This window comes from Ictidomys tridecemlineatus, chromosome 14, assembly GCF_052094955.1.
Source record: "Ictidomys tridecemlineatus isolate mIctTri1 chromosome 14, mIctTri1.hap1, whole genome shotgun sequence".
Lineage (NCBI taxonomy): Eukaryota > Metazoa > Chordata > Mammalia > Rodentia > Sciuridae > Ictidomys > Ictidomys tridecemlineatus.
In genome coordinates, this window is record NC_135490.1 from 51,996,746 (window position 1) to 52,022,063 (window position 25,318).

Sequence of the window (25,318 nt, forward strand, 5' to 3'; positions counted from 1 at the left end):
CTAAAGCAACTCAGTGAGACCCTGTATATAAATAAAATACAAAATAGGGCTGAGGATATGGCTCACTAGCCAAGTGCCCCTGAGTTTAATCCCTAGTACCAAAAAAAAGAAAGAATAATCAATCATAAATTTTTATTTGTATAGGCATCCCAGCCTTTAAATGAAGAAAGAAAAATCCCAGCAATTCAGACCATTGCTATTTTGCAACCTGTAATATATTAGCAAATCTCACCAAGGTCACTGTTGACTAGTAGTCAACATCAAAGGAGAGGACATGCAGATGTCAATGCAATAATTTCCTATTAAATTTTCATAAGAAACAGAATTGAACCTAAACCTGACTACCAATTTCCAAGAAATATAAAGCAACAGAGAGAGGCTGAGGTTGTTAGCTCAGCACTTGCCTAGAATGCATGGAGCCCGAGGTTCAATCCCCAGCACCACCAAAAAAAAAGGCAATAGAGAAAACAGGTTAAATTGTTGTACCAGGGGGATGTCATTTATTCACCCAAACTACAATATATCCTAGAAGTCCCACAAACATATTTTTTTCAATTATTGCAAAAAGTTACAACAAAAGGAGTAATCAATAGAGAGTAACTTATATGAGACTTGTTCTCCCACTGAAAGCAACCAGAAAGTTGGAATATATATATATTGGTACCAGGGATTGAACTCAGGAGCACTTGATCACTGAGCCACATCCCCAGTCTCAGCCCCATTTTGTATTTTATTTAGAGACAGGGTCTCACTGAGTTACTTAGCACCTCACTTTTGGCTTTGAACTTGTGATCCTCCTGTCTCAGCCTCCCGAGCCACTAGGATTAAGGCATGTGCCATAATGCCCAAAAGATTTTTAAAGAGCTATTTTTCAGATAGAAAGCCACAAGGAACATGCAACTGTCACCCCTAAGAGCAGGAGAACAAATAGGTGAGCATTCTACCTGGAGGCACCCTCTAGACCTCAGTTTGAAAAGGGGAACACAAATGGGGCACAACAGTCTCACTGAGGAGAGAGAGACCAGAGTTCCAGGAGATTAAGCAGCCAAAAATATGTAGAGAAAACTACCAGAAACATGGGAGCCACAAAGAAAAAGAGTTCCAGAAATCTGCATGGAGGTGGTCTTCAGTTTGGGGCTACATTCTAAGCAGTACCTGTGAGGGCCAAGAACAACTATAAGCTAACCAATCCCACAGTTGGCACTGAGCTGGGAGAAGTCTGGATTCCAGCTAGCCAGAGAGAGTTGACGTACAAAAACAGTATGGTCAACAAGCTCATGAAGATTTATTTGATCCTGGCATCATGGCACATATCTGTAATCCCAGCAATCAATCCCAGGTTGAGGCAGGAAGATCCCAAGTGTGAGGCTGGCAACTTATCAAGGGCCTAAGGAAGTTAGTGAGACCCTATCTCAAAAGAAAAAAAATGTTCACTCAATATCATTAATTATCAGGAAATAAACTCACAAAGACATACCCACTAGAATGGCCCAAGTGCTAGTGAAGATGAAGTCAAGTGGAAGTCTCCTAAATTGCTGGTGGAAGTATAAAATGATTGTGGTCATTTTTTAGCATGGCTTGACAGTATCACATAAGACAAAAACATACATTAAACGTAGGAGGCAATTGCACTCCTAGATATGAGTCCACTTATAGTGGCATATATATGAAACAATACTGTAGGAAAAATGAATCTATAGTTTAAAAAAAAAGTTATCAATGGTTGCCTGGAACAGGTGGTGAAGGCACTCACTGGGAAGGATCCCAAGGAAACCCCTTTTCTAGTGAGAAAAAAAAACTGTTCTATATCTTTATTATGGTAGTTTTTACATGGGTATCTACATTTGTTAAAACTCAGAGTGTGCTTGCTTTGGCAGCACATATACTAAAATTGGAACAATACAGAAAAAATCAGCATAGTCCCCGAGCAAGGATGACACCCACATTTGTGAAGTATTCCATAGTTTTGTGGAACCAACCCTTCAGCAGATGAATGGATAAAGAAACTGTGGTACATATATGAAATGGAATATTACTTATAGCATTAAAAGAGAAAAAATTATGGCATCTGCGGGTGAATGGGAATATCAGGTTAAGGGAAGTAAGCCAATCCCCAAAACCAAAAGCTGTATGTTCTCTCTGAAAGTGGATGCTGACCCATAATGGGGGTGAGGTGGGTGGTAAGGGGCATGGAAAGAATGGAGGAACTTTGGGCAAAGAGGAGGTAGGACAGGTGAGGGGGCAGAGGGATAGGAAAGATGGTGGAATGAGATGAACCACATTACCCGAGGTACATGTAGGACTACACGTGTTGTGTACAACTAGGAAAAGTTTTGTTCCATTTATATACAATGAATTGAAATGCATTCTGCTATCATGTATAACCAATTAGAACAAATTTAAAAAACTCACTGATATTGGCTCTCAAGGAATTACTGTTAAGTTGTGTGATGGCCCATGGGTTCATTATACTATTCTCTATGCTTTTCTTTAAAGCTTTTCTAATTAAATTTATTTTTAACTAGTACATAGAAACAAACATTATAATTATTGAAGTAGGTAACATGACATTTTGATGCATGTATACACTATGTAACGTTTAAATCAGTTAAATATATCTACCTCCTCAAACATCATTTCTTTATGGTAAAACTTTCACAATCTTTTTTTCTAGTATTCTAAAATATACAGTATGTTATGGTTACCTATAGTCCCCTACTATTCTCTCTGCTCTTATTTGAAAGTTTCCATGATAAAAATACTAAAAATAATTTTTAAATTAAGATATAACTTCAAATATTTAAAGGATTTCTATGTAGAAAAGAATTCAATTTTATAGAGGAAATCATGTGGAGGAAAATTTGGAGTCAATACAAGGATGAACTAGACAACAGAAGAACATATAGCCTTGTAAGAGAGTGACTCATGCTAGGAAATACTGGTGTACAGGCCTCATAACTATTCGTCAGGGCCACAGTAAAGAAAATAACAGCAATGAGTGAGAAACTAGACTAACAGCCTTCCAAGGTTTCTTCTAACACTAAGATTCTGCTAAGATTCCATTGATCAATGAATCTGATTGGTGCACATCTCCCAAACACATCAGAGCCTATTACTCTCCAGTCCTATCAGATATCATACTACTTGTTTAAGATTTTACATTGACTTGTTCATAATTTTTGCATATATTTGTTAAGTCCTTTTCTTAAGGCTTTCAAAAATCACAATCATACCTTACACCTGTTAGACTCTTTTAGTCCTCGCACAATGTCCTGTACATACTGGGCCATCAAAATGCCTTTTTGAAATCTCCTTTCAAATCAGTCTCCTAACATTGTGCCTCTTCTTTGCCACTCACGTCTATGTCTTACCTATCACCGTACAATCACTGACCATACCTGCACCACATTCATGTCCCCTGACCTAGACCTAGAGGAGGGCTCTGTGCATACCTAAAAAATATGAATAAAGAAATCCTTCCCATATCATGAGGCTGTTAACTTTCCAAGTGATGCTGATTCATTCTGATAATCAAATTATGACTGTAGAAGACTGCTTTAATCACTGGAAATATAATTATTCTAACTGCCTGGCTCGTACATACCCCTTACCCAGGTGGCTGCCACCATCATGAACAAACATGGAGCCAACTGAAAAATGATTTGTTTCTCCCCACCACATCTTTTCCACCCTGGTGGTCTTTCCTCCCCAGGTATTCATTGTCTTTATACCACCTTCTGACTGTCTACATGAGAATTAGGGCGTGTGTAGGGGTAAAACCCTTCAAAATGCCAGACACCTCACCAGACATTTTACCTTGTCAAATCATTTAATTCTTATGATTGGAGTAAGCATTATCTACATTTTTCAGATGAGGAAAACTTTTTTCAAAAGTTTAGTTATTTGCCCAAACGTCTAAATGATAACCTTGGGATTTGAAACCAGATCTACCTGGCTTCAAAATCTACACATTTTACAAGGAAAACAACAACATCATCTTTCTTACACAAGCTCTGAAATAACACAACCTACAGGAAATAACTTCAGTTGAGGAGGATTACTGTCACAATGGCCCTAGGACCATCTTATCCTCCAACCTCTAAAAGCTTTCTCATTCCTATAATTAAACTCTTAAAAGTCCAATATCAACAAATACCAATAGGGGGGAGGTAAGTCCTAAAATGCTTAGATAAGCTTCTAGACAGATTAAATGTCTTGTTTGGATCATGATTTTCTTTAGAAAGATCAGCCTTAAGTGACTCTTTCTAAGAAACAGATCTAACCTAATTCCTTTCATTCTTAAAACTTTCTAAGGATCCCCACTATTAATGGTCTAATGCTACTTTGGCTCATGACTTCCTTTAAGATTTGCTGGCCTCTCCAACAGGCCCATCCCCCTCCAACTTCACACTTTACAATACCAACTATTCACATTCTCCTGCCCTCCCCAAATATCCTTTCTTCATGTTTCCATTTCTCTGAACACATTTCTGACTGCCAGCTTCCCCCACCACCCCAGCCTGTCTAATCAACAACAAACCACATGTCAGACTCCTGTTTGCCCTTTGCCTGTGCTTCAAACACATCTCAACCACTTTCTGACCTTACTGATCACCCTTCCAACCATAATAAATGCATTTATGGACAATAATGTTCTACCATCGAATAAATACCACTCTTTCTGCCATTATCTTACTGTGTTTCAAGTGAATGCTGTTATCTCCCTGCCAGAATGAAAGGTTCTGAGGGGAAGAACCAAGTTTTTACAGGTGTGCAAATGTCTAGCCTTGGTAGACAGCAAATCTTCCTCATGTGCTAAACCAAGTAGCCATTAAAGCCACACCCCTATGGCTTTTGTTTCAGGAGCTATCTACTCAAAGGGTCAAGAGTCATTTTCATAAAGACATTTTAAGTTTTTCACTTCATGACCAGAAGCCACTTAAAAACTAATAAATAATCAACATTCTAATTGAAGAAACTATGTCAAACTTACCATCTTAGACAAATAAAGCAAGAATGAATATAACAAGAAAAGTATGTTGTCCAAAAGGGTGGCATCTGCTGGCTCTTCGACCTTTATCTCTAGTTGGTTTTCTGTATCAGCAGCATCAACAGGAGTACCTTCTGTTATAAGTAGCTCTAAAATTGAAAGGGGAAATTGCTATTTTATTTTATGCTATAGAATAAGAATTGTCTCTCTTCAGTTTCAATATTCATCGAGTGTTTCACTAAATATATGAGTCACAGTGCTTGGAATATGTGGCTCTCCTAAAGACAATTAACACAACAGAGAAGAAAACTTCAAAATCCTAATTAGAGCTGTCAAACCCTTCAATTATAAAATGAACAATCTCCAGTCTACTCTCCACTACTTCCATGGCCATACAACTGCTACCAGAACAATATTTACTCAAGGAAAAATTTTAAAACCAGAGATATATAGACAGGGTCACATTCAAAAAACATGGATTTAGTGCTGGTGAAACTTTGTGTTTAAAATTTTAGGAAAGCTGAAAGAGAGGGAGTCTTGGTTTGCAGATTTGCAGGTGGAATGGGCCAAGGCTTAACACAGTATCTGGCACCTGGCAGAGATACTCAACAATTATTTATTGAATGGACAGATGACAACTATTTAAAAAGAACACAGTAGTACCAAGAGAGACTAAAGGGAATTGGGTACAGACCTGCATTGAGGCTCTGTGAATGAGGTAGAATTCCAGTTAGACCTGAGAGCTTGTAGGGGTGGAATTTCAGTATGAGTTACATGAGTCTGGGGTATGTTTGATTAAACAGCAGGAGTCCAGCATGCAGTTATTAAGAAGTTGGACCAGTTGCCTCTAAGGTCTTTCTCAACCCTGAGATTCTATTCACTACTATTTTTTTAAGCTTTTGCCTAATTTTTTTTTTTTAGTTTTTGATGGACCTTTATTTTATTTATTTGTATGCAGTGCTGAGAATCAAACTCAGTGCCTCATATGTTAGACAAGCGCTCTACCACTGAGCTACAACCCCAGGCCCTCCATTCACTATTGGTCTATGAATTTGACTGCTGGTGAAGTCTGCCCCATTGGCTCAGCATCTCAGCACCTGAGACACATTAAATGACATTTGGGAAGATTTTACCTATTAAAGGTCATTGACATCATTTTGTGGTGGAACTTAAAAGGCCAGGGAACTAATTCATTCTTAATTTTGTAAGTCAAGTTTTCCCTATTCTTGAAAGTTTTGGAGCATGAAAATAACAAATCGTAATGGTGCGTGATTCATTTTCATAACCTTATAGAGTTAAAGACAGTTCAGAAGTCAGTAGTGTTCATATATGGATGCAATGTCTTCTGGAAAATGGGAGAACTCATATGTTATTCCTTCTCAAATTAACTGAATCCCCCCTTGCTATGAGTTCTCCTACACTCTGTGTGTGCAGATGGTGGGGGGGAGGTTCAGATCAGTGCTGCCAAGCCCTGCACTGGTGCAGGATAATGCTTATAGCTATGCTTACAGACCAGAACCTTTAAAAACACAAAATACAGTAATTATGGCTTCATAGCACCACACTGGATGGATTAAAATAAACAATTAGTCATCATCTAATTTACTGATAAAATGAGAGTGAGCAACACAAAAGTAGAATGCTGTTGATGCCATTATTGGGGATTTTTTTGAAAAATTGTTTCTCATCTCCCACTGGATACTGTGCACTATGATGAAGTATTCGTAAGTGTCAATCTAAAATCGATTGCAGTTCTGTACTGTTTGCTGTAAGTATATAGTATAAAGATCTGGACCATTGACTGCATTTGAAAAAGTTTAATTACCATGTCCAGGAAGCAAGTCAAAACAGGACTTGAGCTATATTATATTCCATTTAGAAGAAAAGGGAAGAAAAACACAGAATTTATGAGACTATGAACAGTGATTATTCAAGCTAACTTGTACTAGGCCAGACTTTCCTGGAAGGCCTGCTAAACACAGATTGTGGGTCCCACCCCTAGAGTTTCTGGTGCTGTTGGTCTGGTTGAAAACTACAGTTTTAGAGCATAAGGCCTTTGAAGAAAAATATTTTAGTTGTAAATGGTTTACACAAGCTAGTCATACCTAAACATTTGCTTTTAGGTGAGTTACAGTCTCTGGCCTATTTTTGATTTCTAGTCATCTTTATTCTTGCTTTTCTCTCACTTAAGATTTTTTTTTTTTGAACTCACATGTACCTATATCACTCTCTGCTCTATTTCGTACCTTTGGCAACAAATATCCTTGAAAGCCTTCATTATGGTAATGCCTCTACTTTGTAGAGAAAAATTGGCAAGCTTTACCTGGGTCTACTTTCTCAGTATTTGGGATCTGAGACACTTCTGAAACACCCATGTCCTCAGTCACAGGTTGATTCAAGAGGCTGGGCTCTTCAGGATGGTTCATATTAAAATGATGACGCAGGAGGTTTGGCTCTTCATGAAGATTTCTATTAAGACGATTTGTGTTCTCTTTAGGAAAATCATCTTCATGGGGTGGCTGCATCTCTACAAGGGAGAAGAATGCATTGAGCCAGATGGATGACACTATCTACCCCCACTTAAGCCCAATGATCAGCACTCCCTCTCAGCACACAGTTCCAGATACCTCAACACTGCCCTCCATGTCCTGGCATGAGCCCATGAGAACAACTGGGCAAGGATACGGGAGGGTTAATTGTTTTCATCCCATTTAAAGGATGACTGAACTATACAGTCAAATTTATAAAGAAGCCTCATCTGCCAGAGGACTTTCCACCTTTCCCATTTCCATATCACCTTGTTCCTTGTCCATCATGTCTACCCTTTTGGCTGTGGTTTCAGTTTTCTTTAAAATCTTCCAAATTATACTCGTTTCTTGTTTGTTTTCTTTGGTTTCTAGATAAGGATTGATTTCTTTTTTCAAAAGTTTATAAGCATCAGTCTTCTCCTGTTCGTTTGAGACCTGAGAAATGTCTACCCTTTTGGCTGTGGTTTCAGTTTTCTTTAAAATCTTCCAAATTATACTCATTTCTTGTTTGTTTTCTTTGGTTTCTAGATAAGGATTGATTTCTTTTTTCAAAAGTTTATAAGCATCAGTCTTCTCCTGTTCGTTTGAGGCCTGAGAAATGTTGCTGGTTTTGTTTTTTTCACTTTCTGGCACTTTCAATTTATCTGGTAGTATTTCTTCAAAAAGTTCAAGTGAAGTTTGTTCACCCTGAGCATTATCTGTTTGACTATCTGCATGAGGATGGTTCTTCTGAGCCAAAAATTGTTCCTCAAGATCCACAGTGTTTTCTGAGAATGCACTTTCAATTTGTTGTGAGTTTGCTACTACTGGTTTAGGTTCAGGTTCAACATCCTGGGAGACTTCAGGAAATTGTCCCACTTTTTCTATAGCTTTCTCAGAATCTTCATTTGCAGAATCATACAATTCCAAAAATCCTAGAAGTTCTTCTACGTTATAATTATCAAAATCATCTCCTCCAACATCAAAACAAACAAAATCTGTCTCCTGTAAGGAAAAGAAAACCATTAATGTGTCAATAACAAAGTATCACAAAAGCAAACTCATCCACGCTCCCAAATTCAGGATTGGTTCTAAAGAATCTTTGAGGTCAACCAGATTACCCTCCTCCAACCCCCACTGCCTAACTCCATCTATGGCTGAGTAAATCTGTCTTTTTCTAGACTACAGTGTTAGAAAGTCTATTCTTTCTTTCTTTCTTTTTTTAACATGGGTCATATTCTTTAAAAAGCATAATGAGTAAAAATGGTGACAATTTGGTCTCCAACTGCCTGACTCTTGGGTCTCTCTCAATTTGCTCTGAACATAAGTAGGGAAAGGCAAGGTATCACTTATAGGATCCTCCAGCTCTTAATATCTACACCTATGTTTCAGAAATTTAACTCTTAATCATTTGCTCAGGAGAAGCTGGAAGATCCTGCAGCATTGAGAAAAATGAATCAGTTTTAAAGTATCTTACTGAGATACAAGTACATTGGATGGAATAAAGAATGATATTAAGGAGGCTCCTCACATTATTATTACCACAAGAACAAACTGAAAACAAGATTCAACAAGGTATACACCTTTCTCTTCATCAGGGTTTCACAGTCACTAAGATCTCTCTCAGGATTATGTGTATATTATCTAGTCTTCCTTCTTGCTACTAGTAAGCAAATTGATATAAAAGGAGCCATAGTATGAATGGACATGTTTTTAAAAAATTTCCATTCCTAATTAAATCTTCATAATATTCTGCGGGGGTTCCGGGGGTGGGGGAGGCAGTTCAATGTAGTAGGGATGAGTGATTTCCTCTCCTCATCACATGCATTTCTAAGCCATGAGGGATGCATGTAATGGGAAATACAATGAGAAGGCAGAGTTCAAAACAAATGAGTTCTCTGTAATCAGTGAACTGCTGTCACAGCTTAAATCCCAAGAACTCTCTTTACCAACAATGAAGTCCAACAAGCAACAGAACTGATTTTATGGCCCCTGAGATTATAAAGAAATTTTAGGAACAGCAACAACAAACAGGATGACTTTATCCATTCAGTCCATCTAATCTAAGAACTGTCCTAGCCTAGCAGTTTGCATATTCTACAGCCACTACAAAGAGCTGCCCAAAGATGTTTCAGTGTTGGTGGGCATCAATTACTATACAATTTAAAACTCTAGAAAATAATCAGCTGAAGTGAGAATTCTAGAACACGAAATCCTTTCAGTCACAAAATCAATTTAAGTCAGAGCACCATACAGGAATGTTGTATAAAGGGAGCAGTTGGGGCCTTAAAAGATCTGAGACTGAACATCACCTGAAATGCTCAGGTCCCCTTTTCCAAATCTATAACATGACTATGATCCCGTATATGACTAAGAATAAGAAAACCTTTGTAAGTACATATTTCTAGCCTAGTATAAAAGTTAGAGTTTATTAATTTAACCTAAATATACTTAAAATGTCTAATAACTATCCAATGAGTTTTGCCTGTAAAATGAAATTATTTGCCTCTTAGAATATCTGTTTCAATATATTAGACAAATCTCAGATTATAATATAATCACCCTAGAATGCCTTTCAAACTTTTTTTTTTACAGGTAGTCTGATTTCAAATGAAAATCTGACACACAAATGTTAGATTGCCCCCCAAACACATTATAAAACATTCAGAAGCAGTTAACTGAATATAACTGATGGATTTATAAGCCAGTTTACAATTGAGAACAAAAAAGAAATCCATAACTTACATCTGTTGGAATTTGTAGCTCTTCTTTAGTATGTTCACGAACTACCTTGATGAAATCTTTTGGAAAGTATCCAAACATATGGCCAACCTATAGTGCAAAAGAGACAAATATCAAATAAATTCTGTACAAGGAATATAAATAAGAGATTTCTCAGAAGTGGCAGGAAATATACACATAATAGATAGATATATGGTATAACCAAGAAAGAAAGTTGCTATAACAATTACACTGAGTTTATTATTTCAAATAAAAATTAAGTACAGAACTATTAAAGCAACATTTCCAACCACTGAAGTTTTCTTTTTTACATTTAGCTTAATTCTCAACACAGAGCATATAAAGTTAAGACTTCTGAAGTAAATAAAAGATCTGCATAGAAGATTATTGGATACTATATGGTTAAAACTATGTAAATCAAAGCTGGTTATAAATGCAATTCCAAATAACCTCTAGCAAGAATTTACCTGTACATTTTGTAGCATTGCTCATAAACCAATATTTATGTCTTTCTTAACCAATACACAACAGTCATAAAAATTAATAAGTAAAAACAATACAAAAATCTCTAAAATGTATTACCACTATAGCAGATGTATTCATAGTATATGCTTTCCTAGCTTTGTCCAAATCTACTTTTACAAGCACTTGGGGAGTGCTGAGGGCCATTGTCAAGTAGGAATGAAGCTTCAAAATTTCCTTGCCAGCGTACCCCATGTTAAATGGATTTTGCTGTTGACATTGCATGTAAGATGACCTTGCTCAAGGACCAAGGCAGATCCGGGTTTAGAGCTGATCAGGTTTGAGGAAGTGTCCCACTCCTTAGGGTGTTCCCGGTTTAAGACAAAAGGAGTTTTAGGGAAGTTGGAGGTTGAAGATTATTGCTGCTGGGAGTAGGGCGTGCCTGCAGCCTGAGTTCCCACTGAGTTCTCCTGGAGAAAAAGTTTTTAGGAGGTGAATTGTTTGGGAGATTGGATTGCCCCTGAACCTGTGTGGAGGTGGTGTGAGTCGGGAATAAAGAATTGCTGTTTCAATTTACAAGGCTGTGAGTGCCTCCTGATTCTGTGCCCAGCCAAGACTGCGGCATTATGGTGGCCCGTACGTGGGATGTCTGAAGCTTGGGGGTAAGTGAATTTGCTCGCTCCTGAAGGAGAGCAAAAAAATGGGTGACCATTTCAAAAAACAATGTGTTCTTGTTTTGATTTATTTTTTTTTTTTCATTTCAAGTGGCCTGTTCCTAGAACTTTCTCAGGCAAACTAAGGAAAATGGTTGACTCAAGGTTTGAAGTTGTTCGCCTCCGAGGAAGAAAAATTGTTAGAGGAAGGAGATACCCCAGTAAGACCAAGAAAAACTATGGCATATGTTGATACAATACAAAAATGTAGCCCATGGCTTTATAAAGATGAGTTATTAAGTGTATCAATGGGACCATTATGGTATCCTGTAGAAGGATTTTTCTTCAACAAGAAAGAGATGGCTAGTTCTGTTCACTATACTTGTCTTGGTTTTTACAGACAGCTAATTCATTTACAAAGCTAAAATGTTAAAATATCAACCACTAAATATGAAATCAAGTACTCTTTACTTATTAAGTTCCATAAGGTAATATATTTAAACATTATGTGTGTTTTCATAAATTGGCAAATGGAAAAATGTTTAATATTGCTTTGGTCTGTGTCTTTGCTGAAACAAGGTTACTAAGTGTTAAGATTCTATCATGTGTAATTTATATACAGAGAGTATAAGAAGTTTCAGCTGGGTTTCAATTACAGTATAACAGTACCTTAAAAAACATGAAAGTATTTCATCTTATTAAAGTGGAGTAATTTTATAAGGGTTGTTTTAGAATGTGAATTTATAAAAAGGGTTAATGGTTAAAAAAGAGATATAAAAAGATTCAAGATGTGGAAATATATTTTAATATAAAAGGTTAAAGGAAAAAGAAATGTTTCTAGTTGAGATAATCTCTGTGTGTTAAAGTGAAAAGTTGTAAAATGCCATTTAAAAAGATTTTGAGGAAACTAGATTTAATTTAAAAGCTTGAGAAAGGTAGAAAGAAAAAAAGGTATTTGTACATGGCAGATTGAGACAAAGCTTCTTAATGGAGTAAAAAAGAGCCTTTGGTTGAAGGGCAGCCATATAAACTAATATTAAGCGATTTAAACAAAATCTAAGCCTCGTTTAAAAGAGTGAAGCTGTAGGTGGTGAAAAAGTACATTTAAAAGTACAGTATAGATGATAAAGGAAATGCTTTAAAAGGTTAAATTGAAGGTTGTTGAGATACCTTCATGGCGGGAAAAAAGATTGCTTTACTCATCAAACTATTAAAATGTACTTATTAAACTAAAAAGAGGGAGATGAGATAATCTTTGTTTGGTAAAGTAAAATGTTGTAAAATGTCTAAGTACATTGCAAAAAGCTTTAAAAGGTTAAATTGAAGGTGGTTAAGATGCCTTCATGATGGAGTAAAAAAAAAATATAACCCATGAAAATGGGAAGATAATAAAAGATTTAGATAAAGAAGATTAAAAATTTGAAGTGGAAAACTTCAAAAACAGAAGTACAAAAAGGTAAAAAAAGAGAGAGAAGATGTAGAAAGATAAAGATATAGGAAGATAAAAAGATGTAGAAAGACAAGAATTTTATACCCACAAAATAGGAAACGAAAGAAAACTAGGAGAGAAGAAAGCAACTAAGGGTAAATATAAAAACCTTAGAAGAAAACTAGAAGATAGAAATAAGATAGAAAATGGTTAAAAATGTCAAGTAAAGGTATATCAGATAGAAAATACAAAGGGCTAAGACAACTATGGTTTCAAACCACATCTAAAAATTAAAAGGACTAAAGTAATTCTAAAAACTAAGGCAAAATGCTTTTGAAAGACTTAAATTTAAAAGGATCTTAAAGGGGTATATATCCCCCAAAGATAAACTTAAAATAACCCTTTTTTTACTCTAAACTTTTTAAATTTGGATTCATCAGGACTTAATGCTGCGGAAAGACATATGTATCCAAAAAATGTACATAAGCCTAAGGTACTTTGGAAAGATATTCTAACAGGACATTGGAAAGCTCCTGACCCAGTGTTTGTCTGGAGTCGGGGTTCTGTTTTTGTGTTTCCACAGCGAGAACAGCAGCCGATTTAGATTCCAGAGACACTAACTAAAACAATTTCTACAGACCAAAAAGAAGATAATTTGACTCAAATCCATAACAGCTGATATCCAGAGCTCCAGCCTGGCTATTCTTACATCTGCGACAGTGATTAACCACGGTGCCTTTTTTCAATATCTATTTTATTATTGCATTTTTCCCACATCATAAAGTTCTATTTTATTTTTTGAGCTCATACAAACCTAGGTTAATGTTTTTCTGATCAGCTTTGTTTTTTGACTGTGTTTTATTTTTTGACTGTGGAGTTTTTAAACATTGCAATGGAGATTTTACCTAGGTAAAGCTACAAGGCTGTTATTATTGTCTTATGTGTTGTATGTTATGAGTGCACTGTTTTGTGTTGCATGTCAGTATGTGTGTATGTCCATATTTTTATATGAGGAGCGCTCATGAAAAAATGGATCCGAATTTTCTTTTTTTTTTATTCACGTGATTTAAGTGGTTTAATCTAAATTAGGTAAACAGCTGTTAATGATTGTTTTCAAAGGTGGTTAACAGATCTGTTTGCTTACTATTGTTTTTAAAGGTGATTAACAGATCTGTTTGTTTACTTTCACTTTTCGTTTTCATTATATTTAATAATTCTGTTCAGGATAATGTCTCTTTAACATCATTGCCAGAATTCCCATCTCCATCCCAGTGCCAGTGAAGACTAAGAAAACCAAACTACAGCTTCTATGATAGCTATCACAGTAAACTGTATAAACTGATGCATCAATGAATATAACTCAACAAGTAATGCTCAATCAAGGACTTGATTTACTTTGGGAGGAAATGGACATATTGATAGATTCCTCCGATTTGAACTGCTTGCAGAACTTGCTTGGACTATATATGAGTTGCATGCATTGTGAACTATCGTCTGGTACAGCGAATTGTGGTACTGCTGGCATATCCTTGCTGATGGTGTCACCAGTGATGCAATTTCCTTGCCAGCGCACCCCATGTTAATTGTGGTAATGCTGGCATCTTTGCTGATGGTGTCACCAGTGACATAATTTTTCCAAAGGAGCCGTCAATTGGCTTGGTGTCGTGGCATTTCTGTATCCTCCTCCCTTCTACTAGTGATGGTCTAAAATTTGGGGGCCAATAGAGGTGAGGCAAGAACCTCACCCCCCCACTGGCACCAAGGTTAAATTTGGGGGCCAACAGAGGTGAGGCAAGAACCTCACCCCCCCACACACACTGGTGCTTAAGGCCTATCCACAAGCATGGCTGAATGCTGGACCGGTAGTCAGTGACGGGTTGATCTGGTTGCAGTGGATTCAACCCAAGACAGGAAACTGACGTCTAAAGGTCAGTTCTCCCATGACAGGTAAGAACCATATGTTGAATTGGACAACCTACCAGGCACGGTCCTTTAGCCACATTGCTTGTTGTTTAATTAATCAGAAGGGGGGAGAAAATTAATGCTGCAGTCTTGGCTGGGCACAGAATCAGGAGGCACTCATAGCCTTGTAGATTCAAACAGCAATTCTTTATTCCCGACTCACACCGCCTCCACACAGGTTCAGGGGCAATCCAATCTCCCAAACAATTCACCTCCTAAAAACTTTTTCTCCAGGAGAACTCAGCGGGAACTCAGGCTGCAGGCACGCCCTACTCCCAGCAGCAATAATCTTCAACCTCCAACTTCCCTAAAACTCCTTTTGTCTTAAACCGGAAACACCCTAAGGAGTGGGATACTTCCTCAAACCTGATCAGCTCTAAACCAGGATCCGCCTTGGTCCTTGAGCAAGGTCATCTTACATGCAATGTCAACAGCGAAATCCATTTAACATGGGGTACGCTGGCAAGGAAAATTTGAAGCGTCATTCCTACTTGACAATGGCACTCAACAGGGAAGAAAATAAAATTACAATATAATGCATATGAAACCACATATCAAGCTTCAGTTTCACCCAAAATAAATCCTCTGCAGAAAAGAACCCCATTTATTTTCAGCACCAACATTTAAATTATATGAAGTTACATAAAGTGTACAAAAGGTATATAAAGTTCCCCTTGAGAAAGACACTCCTATTACTAACTACTGACTAAAAGGAACAGAAGATTCTTGCCAATAATTAAAGGAAACTGATAGGCAAATCAAATGCCCAAAAAAGAAAATTAAAAAAGGCATCTTATCACTACCTCTAAAATATCCCCATTCATGAATGTTCTTGTTATATCTAGAAACCATCTGAGAACCAGTATTAGTGGTAGAATACTGCCATGAAGATTAGATAAGACGGAGCAATTAAAAGTTTCATCACTGCAGATAAAGTCTGAGACTCTAGAAAACCAACAACATTGCAGAATGAAAACTGAAAACTCAAAAGGAGAATCATTTTGAAAACTAAAGAGTTTTTAATTTCTTAAGTATAACACTTATGACATGAGAGGTGAGTCTGAGGGGAAATACACTTTTCCCTTCTGATGAAAATTCTATTAAGGTTAAATTTGGAAAAGGGAAAGAAACCAGAGATGTATGGAGAAAGGGAACACATTTATCTCTTCTTAATCTGTGTCAAATGAGACCATAGATTATATAAAGCTCCATAATTACACACTGGGTGGTATCCCATTTCTTGTGATATGAAAAAAAAAATGATGCAGAATCATGGAGGCTCATGACTGGAAATAATTTTTATATCTAATTTTGCTTCCATACATCATCCCTGCCAAGGTGCTATTGATTTGATTTGTGGGTGGGGAGCCAAGAACTGCCACAAGAGAACAAATTCTGCATAAGCTACTATCAGAACAAATGTACTTAAGTGCCACTGCCCTGAAAGGAAATGTTCGAAAGGAAGATGGATTAGACAGGGGTCCTTTCCTAACTGAGTTTTTCATTTTATATGGAGCTAAGATAAAACACAACCTGACTGAAGGCAAAGAAGACAAATGAATGCCAGAGGAGCAATGCAAACAAGGTGCCACCCAAACACTCATCAGTCGGCAAAGATCCTTTCTGGTCAGGTGCTGAAAGCAGGGCTCCTCAGGAAGACAGGATGAGTGCTGCCACCCAGAATGGCAAGAGTCCTAGGGATGAACAGAGTTAACAGGCTACAATGTGAGAGGAGACAATGCAAATCAAGCCCATTTATCCAAAAGCTCAAAGAAGGAAAGAAAGACGACTACTACATGAAAAATGCCACTTAGGTACATGGAAAAACAGTTCCAAGTTTAAAGGTTACCAATCCTATTTGGTATACTTGAAAGAAACAATAGATGGTTCTTTATATGGAGTACTGCAACTGGGACTCTGTCTAAATATAAAGTTTGTACCTAGAGGCACCATGTTTCAAGATCATTCCCTAAGAGTCAGAAATGGCAACAAAATGAAACTAGTTTTCCATAGGGATTACTCTTATTTTCTGTCTTATTTTCTGCTGTGTGGTGTTTTATTTACGGTGAGAACTTTCAAGGATGCAACCCGGAATGTCTCTAAACTGGAACATTCCTACAGTCATCAAAGACCCTTGCTACTATTTTACGTAAACAATCCACATATCACATTTTTTTAAATGAAAAGGACAATACTCATAAGCCACTAGGAGGACACTCCTAGTGAATCTCCCCATTTAAAATATCAAAGCATGATATAAACAATGTCATGTTTTCATCAGAAGATCCATACAACTGGCTGGAAGTAGAACCCCTGGGGGAACCTTCAGGCATAGAATATAGGAAAAGCAGGAAATGGATGACCCAGAAGTTGCAAAAAAGAAAAAAAGGGGGGAAAAAAGCACACAATGAACATAGTATTCTGCTTTTTTAGAGTAAAAACAGCACAAATGATTAGGTAAAATACACAAAAAAATCAACTTTAAATATGCATGCCTGAGTTACTATCTCAGACTTAATTTACAGGATTAACTCTAATGTCCATGAATCCTTCACTTTTGAAGCAGCAAAGCTAAGAATTGTCAGGTTTTCACCATGACGACCTTTATGATGTGTAGAGCCTTCTGGAACTTGATGTGAGGGGTAGCAACCACAACCAGTTCAGTTCTGTTTCAGAAAGTCTCCTGACTTTCTATGCTGTGCCAGGCCTAAGGTGTGTTAGGAGCACAGGGCCTGGCAAAGAGGTCAGGTTAACTCTACAAAGACCCCAAGAAATCAGTCATTTAAATCTACACTGCTACCCATCAAAAGTAAGAATATAACACCTGTCAAACTTTTACTTACACTTCCGGCCCAAAGTTCTGGTGATACCTCTGCAAGTTTATAGTAGACAAATACAGGGTCACCTTTTTTAAAATTTACAAAACGACAATCTGGTCCTGTGAAATCTTCAACAGCTTCACCTCGATACATTAACACTGTATATGAACATTGAAAAAAGAAAAAACAAACATTAGGATTTGATTTTTCACAGTCCATATTGACTCATCAGGAAATATGAATCCCACTATGAACAAAAATCAAGTTTTTCCAGTACTCTCTGGAATCACTTTTAATTCACCTGCTCAAAGTATCTAAAATCCTTAGATTTTATTGCTATAAAATACAATATTCCCTGCAATTAGACGAGGGAAAAGGAAGCTTCTCTATTTTTCTCTGTGCTGAGAAATAAAAAGCAAAGTGGCTACCACCAACCATAGCTGGTTTCAGTGAAACTCTTGGTTCTTGCAGGCCTCAATTTTTTTCTGTTTCATAATCATAGAAAGCTTCATTTTGCAAATATGTAAATCCAAGTGTAGACATGGACAGGCTTAAGTATGGCTTCATGCAGAGGTAATAGGGAAGAGGTTAGAATATCCAGGAACCCCCAAGGGGTTAATTAACTTGAACTAACTGCTAAAAGACATTACCTTTAAGTGGCTGCAAGTGCTACCATGCAGCCGTAAACACTGTCAATTTCATTTGCAGCAGAGTTGCTGTCTCTGAGTTCAGGATCTGGGTAAATAACCAGGAAATATATTTTCTCTGAGCAAATATTGTTGACTATATCCAACATTAAGATTGTTTCAAAACATCCTCATTCGTATTTTTTTTAATAAACAAAATCAAAAGTGGGTATCCTATCTGACAAGGAACAAGTTTAACCATGAGAAAAGGTCAGGCAATACCTTCATGCTTAAAATGCAGGACTAGGATCACAATTGATCTAGAAACTGGTAGAAGCAACATTTTTCTTTTGGTTGACCAAATAGACAGTTTCTGATTTAAGATGAAATGGACAATAGATGTATGTAAAAAGCACAAAGAAATGGAAATAACACTTTTTCTAAAAGCCAATTAGCAGTAAAATACACAAGAATGTTTGTTTTATAAAAATATATGTCTGAGGAACAAACACAGATTTGGAGAGGGTAACTTGTTTTTTTGAAGCTAAAATAGGACTATTTTCAGAACTGTCAGCATCCTAATTCATATATAATTAAGAGGCCAAGTTGAAGGTGAGAGACACTTTAAGGTGGGGAATTCTCATCACAAGTGGAAATGGCAATGTTTCTCTTGTTCCCCCTTAGGTCATAGAGGATTTATAAATCAGTAATATATTAGGTGACAACATAATGCATACTATGGAGCACCTATTAAGTTTTTTTTTTTTTTTGGAGCACTTATTTGGAAGGCACACAAGGACACCTTACATACACACCTCACTACTTCCTACAACACAACACAGACCCACCTGTTGTTTTTGGTCACATCTGTTTGGACACAGGCCATTTCTCAAGTTATGTTACCCCACTGAACCTAACCAACACCATGTCTTAGTACTGACGAAGCATCAGTGATGAGATTGTCCAGGTATCCCACGTAGGATAGCGCTCAATAGCAAAGAATAGCAAAAATGAAAGAAAATATCATGGCAGCTGCTTTGCTTCTCTGAGTGTTTATTTATTCCAGCCTTAGGGTTACCTCTAGGAACTTCTTAACATATATTGGAGACATCTTTTTTCTTTATTGGAGTGGAACAAACAATTCAAATTACAAAATTTGGTTTTGGTAACACCAATTTAGGCATAAAGAGCTCAATGGTAAACTTCTTGGCCTTTTTAGCATGAATATTTTAAAATATGTACTGCTTACAATCTATGGACAACACGGTCATCAAGTTGCAAGGTTACTAGAAACCAAGCGGGAGTCCATAAGAAGTATTCTGGGCCAGTAAATATATAGAGGAAAGAGGTTCCAACAACACTAGTGACTGAGTCTAAAACTGAATTGGCTTATAAAAATCTTGGAGTATTTATTATTGTTATTGCAACAAACCTCTTCATCTGAATCTGAATGGCTACATCCTCCCCACTGCCCACCTCCAATCCAGGACTGGGAAGCAATTCTGTCCGATTCCTGCGCACAGAAGAGGCTGCAGTTCCCAGGTGGCTGGTGCAGATCCTTGGCCTCTTTCAAAAGCAAAAGATTATTGGCCCACCTGCTACCCTACCTCAAATATGAAGGGAGGCTTCTATGCACAGAAATGACAGGATTGAAGCAGAGTCGGGGCCGAGACCTCGGAACACATTGCGTGCCTGGACTCGGTGCTCTTCCCAAGCCTAAACTCTAGTCCCTGTTAAAAGGCAAAACCAGCCCAATCCCCAGTGCAGCAAAAGGACAAAGGGGCCAGTGAGCCTTTCCCAAGGAGCCCCACCATCAACCTGCCGCGGGAATTAGGGCCACCGAGCCCTGGAGAGCATCTGCCCTGATACTGCACCGGCCCAGGTCCCTGTAGAGGGGGCAGAAAAGCGCTCTGCTACAGCGTGGGCACAACCCCATCACCCACTGAGATCCTAGTCGAATCCTGGAAGGGAATAAACTGAGAGCTGTCCCTGGGGAATCGTGTTTCCCAACCCCCGCCTCAGTCAGTAGAGAAAAATAAAACGCTGGCAACAAGTGGGAGTCGAAGCCCCCCACAACCCGAGCAGGCTGGCTGGGGCGCCAGCAGAGCCAGAGGGGACACACGCAGGGTCCCGAGGCTCTATCACTCCTGCTCCCCACCCGTCATCCTGCGACCCCCCTCACCCAGCCCTCGGGGCTGGGGACCGGGAGATCGGAGCCCCATGTGGCCCCAAAGAGCCACAGTGGAGACCCTGGGCTGCCCACCCGCCTGCGCACTCACTGCTGCATTTGTCGTCTGCACAGAGTTTGTGTTTCGACCAGCGCTGGCCGGTGTTTGGGTCCAGTTGGCCCGGCACTCGCCAGTTCGGCCGCAGCACGAACAGCCAGAAGAGCACCATGAACAGCCAGAAGACCAGCACCTGCGCCACAGCCATGTTGTGGTCACCTGGGTGAGCCGGTGAAGTAGGCTGCGGCGGGCATCTGTGGGCGCGTAGGAGGTGGGGCTCAGGGGGCGTGTGGGTAGCCAAGCGCAGAGGGGTGGCGCCCGGGAAGGCTTAAGCCTTTCCCGGGTGACACTTCAGCAGGGATATCTGGGGGTCGGTCCACAGACTCTACTGGAGAACACACGGAGCTGGAGCTCCGTCCTTCTCTAGTCCAGACCTTCTCCTCAACTGAAGACCTTCTCCTCTAGTCGCTGCCTTGGCAACTAGGACTCTCCTTCTCGTCCAATCACCTGCCTTTGCTTCTGTGCCCTCACAAGCGACCCTCCACATGATTCTAGTAGTCACCCACCCATCCCCCCCCTGCCAACTGGTCCTTTCTGGCTTTCCTCAACGTCTCATTTCTGGTTCATCCTGAACTAGCCCACTCCACCATCACTCCCATCCCCCATTCCTGGTCTGGTACCTCCTTTTCTGAACTACCAAATCCCACCCCTGACTTGTCACAGCTAGTCTATGGTTCCAGGCTCCCTCCCCTTCAAACTCCTAGAGGTTCCTTGAAGCCCCACCCCAAGATCCCTCTGATTAGGAAAGGGGAAGGTGAATGGAACTGTGAGTGAGGGTGTAAACTGGAGACAGTGGCCTGCTTTTTTTTAAGGCGGGGACAGGTGGGGGCAGAGAGATGGACATTAGTCTTCAGGCTAAGATCTTGAGATTCTTATCTTTATCCGTAAGGGAAGAAATTATTTAATTCAAAAGCATATTTTTAACTCTCATTTTGTGCTACCATTCATGCCAGACGCTGGACAAAGCCCTAGCATGGTGTGGGAGTGAATGAAAATCAAAAGACAAGATATCTGGTCCTGGTCCAAAAAACTCCACAACTTAGTGGGAACCAACTGACAAAACCGATTGTCAGAGAAGAAAGCTAGTAGCTAACATTTCTTGAATGCTTTCTTTATGTCCAGTTGTTATTCTGAAGGTTTTATACATATCAATTCATTTAATCTTCATAACAATAGTACCTTACAGTAGTAGTAGGTCCTATTCCAATCCTTATTTTAGAGTAAATTGAGGCAGTCACACATCCAGTGAGTAATGGAGCTAAGTATCAAGCCCAAGGAGTAGAATCCTTTTCATCACAACCTATCAACTAACAAGCAATTGTACTTTCTGACAAGAGGAGCAAAATCTGATTTAAATCATAATATAGCTGAATTACTGATATGTACAGTTAAGGGGGGAAAGGCACAAGCTAGCCAGCCCAAGGAAGAGTGTCTGCAATGCTCCCATCCTGGGTGGAGCCATTCTCGTTTGTCTGTGACCAAGGGCTTGTTACTATAGTCTCTGCTAAGGTTATTCATCAACCTCCAACAATGAACCCATCAGTTGTTTCTCCAAATTAACTGAATCTTTAAAACTTAGAAAAAAGAATGTATTCCACCATGTTCATAATGTTAAATAAAGAAAACGATGGGAAAAAAAGGTGTACACAAACATTTGTCTACAGGGGCCATGAGAGGTCCCCGTTGGTCCAGTGTACTTCTGCACTTTCTGGAGAACCAGTGGATCATACAGAGAAACTGTCTATCTGAGTCATTCTTCATTTCTTTTCTACCATGTATTTATTATGTTATAAAATGTATCTAGTAGGCATCTCTAACAACATGTTGAAAACTGAACTCATTTTTCTCTCAAAATCTGCTTTCAGTCTTCCCTATCTCAGAAATAAGAATGACAATTTAATTCCCATTATCCAGGTGCTCAAAGCCCAAAACTTACAAACCACCTTTGATCTCTTTTCTCTCACATTCCAACTCCAGTCCATTAGACAATATTATGTCTTTATTTTTATAATTTTATTGAGATATAGTTGACCTACAATAAATTGCACATTTAAGGTGTACGATTTGATAAGTTTTGACATGAATATACCCATGAGACTATCACCAAAATCAAAAAAGTATTTCATCCTTCTTTGTAATCCCTCCCCTCTCCTTTTCTGGGCTGTCTCCAAACATCTCCTGTCATCATAGATTGTTTTGCATTTTCTAGAATTTGATATAAATTATAAAGCATTTTATTTATTTATTTTTCTGACTTCCTTCTTTCCAAATAAGCATTTGAAACATGTCCAGAATCTGACCACTCCTCTGCATCTGCTAAGCCAATATACAGGCCAAACCCACATCATAAGTCAACTGAATGATTCCCATAGCCTTCTTCTGTCCTTGCTTCTGCCCTCATTTTCCCCAATATCTATTGTCCTGATGGCAACTAGAGTGATATTCTTCAATATAAATTTGATTGTGTCTCTCTGCTCAAAATCTTCCTATAGCTTCCCATTTCCAAATAAAAGGCAATGACTTTAGCCAGGCCTGGTCGTACTCATCTGTAATCCCAGCAGCTCAGGAGGCTGTCAGGAGGATCCTGAGTTCAAAGCCAGCCTCAGAAATGTAGTGAGTCCCTAAGAAACTCAGTGAGACCCTATCTCTAAATAAAATATTTTAAAAAGGACTGTGGGTATTGCTCAGTGTTTAAGTGCCCCTGGGGGTTCAATCTCTGGTATCAGGAAAAAAAAAAAGCCATGACTTTATTATGGATTGCCCTGCCTTATTATGGACTGTTCTTATTCAATGTGACTCCTCTCATCTTCTTCTCCCCATTTCCTAACATTCTTCTCTTGTCTGTTAGTTCCATTTAAATACACCAATCCCACCCCTGCTTCAGAGCATTTACACTTGCAACTTTGCCTCAACCTTAACTGCCCAAATCATCTAACTAGCTAACTACCCCCTCACTTTATCATGTCTCTGTAACAGTGGCATTTCATGTGATAAAGACTTTTCCTGGCCATCCTACACAAAATATAGCCTCTTGTCATGACTATCAAGCCCATTACCCTGCCTTTCTTTCTCTTCAGACTTGCCTTACCACTTTAGACTTCTCTTACCACTTGCCTTACATTTGTTTATCTACTTGACTGCTCTGACCCAACCTCAAACACAATTTCCAACAGGAGCAGGAAATTAGTTATTTTGTTCACTACTGTTACATCAGTGACTAGGGAAATGCCTAGAATGTATGAGAGAGTTAACAAATGATTTGATGGATAAACTCATGGTTCCAATAATATTATAAATATACTACACTATTAACCTAAACACATATATTAACTATTAAGCCCCCATATATAAATAGTACTGAGAGGAAATAAGCTATGAGAACAAGGCATTTAAGGTCCACCTCTCAGCAGCATGCATCCTCAACTCCAGGAATGTACCCCTGAATGTGTTTGTTGAATAAAAACATACTTGTGTGGAGAGTAGTTGTTTGGTTACATGATACTGGAATATTTAAGTAGATCTTTTAAAACTAGTTTTAATTTTTTCTTATTTTTCTTATTATAGAATATGGTATGTTTTAGATTTTTTCTTATTGTAGAATAGAAATTAATGATAATTCATTGGTGGAAAAATCAGAAGAGCAAAATGATCTAATTGCATATTACCTTCTTGATATTTACTTTGACTCATAATCAGATATACTTTTATATGCATAGTCAGTGCTTCCAGTTACTGAAGAACTAGCTGCTTAGTTTGTAGAGTTTTCAATATTTTGATTTATCAGTATTATTTTTTAAACTTATTGCCTTAAAGACATATTAACTAGTCTGGTGGATAATGAGAAGAAAATTTCTCAACTGGCCACAATAAGGTAGTGGTAGTTCTTTCTACCAGGATACATACAATTAGTGGATGAATCAGCATTCACTTTTACTCATAGCATTTAAATATGTGGCATTGATGTTTAACATGTTTAATATAAGGTTATATTAAAAACCTTCAGAAAAGGAACAGGATAGAATGTGGTGGTGATTGTTGGCATGGAGATAAATAATCTCAAGTGAATTATTCTTTAATACCTCAAAGGGAATTCTTACGGGGTAAGGGTTGAGTAATTGTTAAAGATAAATGTGACCAGTTTGGGTTGAGGGGACATAAAATTTTAAGATATGAAGGGTTCCTAATGTCAGAGTACAATCTAAATGAGACAAGAAAAACATATCTGAAACAAATAATTGGCAGCATAATAACATATACCATTGGAAATTTGTGAAGGCACTTGCCTAGGAGCATTCAGTAGGCCTACCGCTGCTGTTACCAGGAAGAACCTCATCTATTGTAAATGATGTGCCAGAGAATAGTGTTAAACATTTATGGAAGACTAAATCTCTCCAAGAGGGGCAACATATTTACCCTCGCATATGAAACATTGGAAAAAAAAGTGGACAAAATACAAACAACAGTTCTCAGATATTAGATAATAAGCAGCATAAGAGTGACCTCTAAGATAAAGTTAGGCATGAGAGATGAGTGCTAGGATTATCCCAATTTACTCCCTGGAAAGAATTTTTCAGGCCACACCCAGAGAAGGGAAACTCAAATAGAAAATCTCCTGAGTTGAAGAGATGGATTTTAAAGTCTGAAAAGACCGATGCAGCTAGAAGTCCCAGAGCAGAATAAAGGAGACAGTAGAGAACTGCAGAGGCAGGGAGAGTGTATACATGCACTAGCTCTCTAGACATCTATGGAGGGTTCCCCTGAAGTCTGCGGCTATGTAACAGTGGGCTCACATGTAAGGCCAGAGAAAGAACCTTCAGAAAGGAACAGAATGGAAGGTGGTGGT

The 25,318-nt window shown here is 38.3% G+C and overlaps 1 protein-coding gene and 1 non-coding gene across 7 annotated transcripts in view; one reads left to right on the plus strand and one right to left on the minus strand.

Moving 5' to 3' along the window:
* The window catches only part of LOC144370411 (uncharacterized), a 156,993-nt gene that overhangs the window by 11,290 nt on the left and 120,385 nt on the right, over positions 1–25,318 (minus strand). For all 6 annotated transcript variants that reach the window (XM_078031143.1, XM_078031144.1, XM_078031148.1 and 3 more), the window contains 5 exons: positions 17,589–17,722; positions 10,243–10,329; positions 7,788–8,502; positions 7,314–7,517; positions 4,994–5,139 (listed from right to left, as the gene is read on the minus strand). In XM_078031143.1, the coding sequence (XP_077887269.1) occupies positions 4,994–5,139; positions 7,314–7,517; positions 7,788–8,502; positions 10,243–10,329; positions 17,589–17,722 (1,286 nt within the window). The remainder of the gene's footprint in view (positions 1–4,993; positions 5,140–7,313; positions 7,518–7,787; positions 8,503–10,242; positions 10,330–17,588; positions 17,723–25,318) is intronic.
* Positions 1,862–1,968, plus strand: LOC144370665 (U6 spliceosomal RNA). The gene has a single exon (XR_013430550.1). It is a non-coding gene; the product is annotated as a U6 spliceosomal RNA (small nuclear RNA).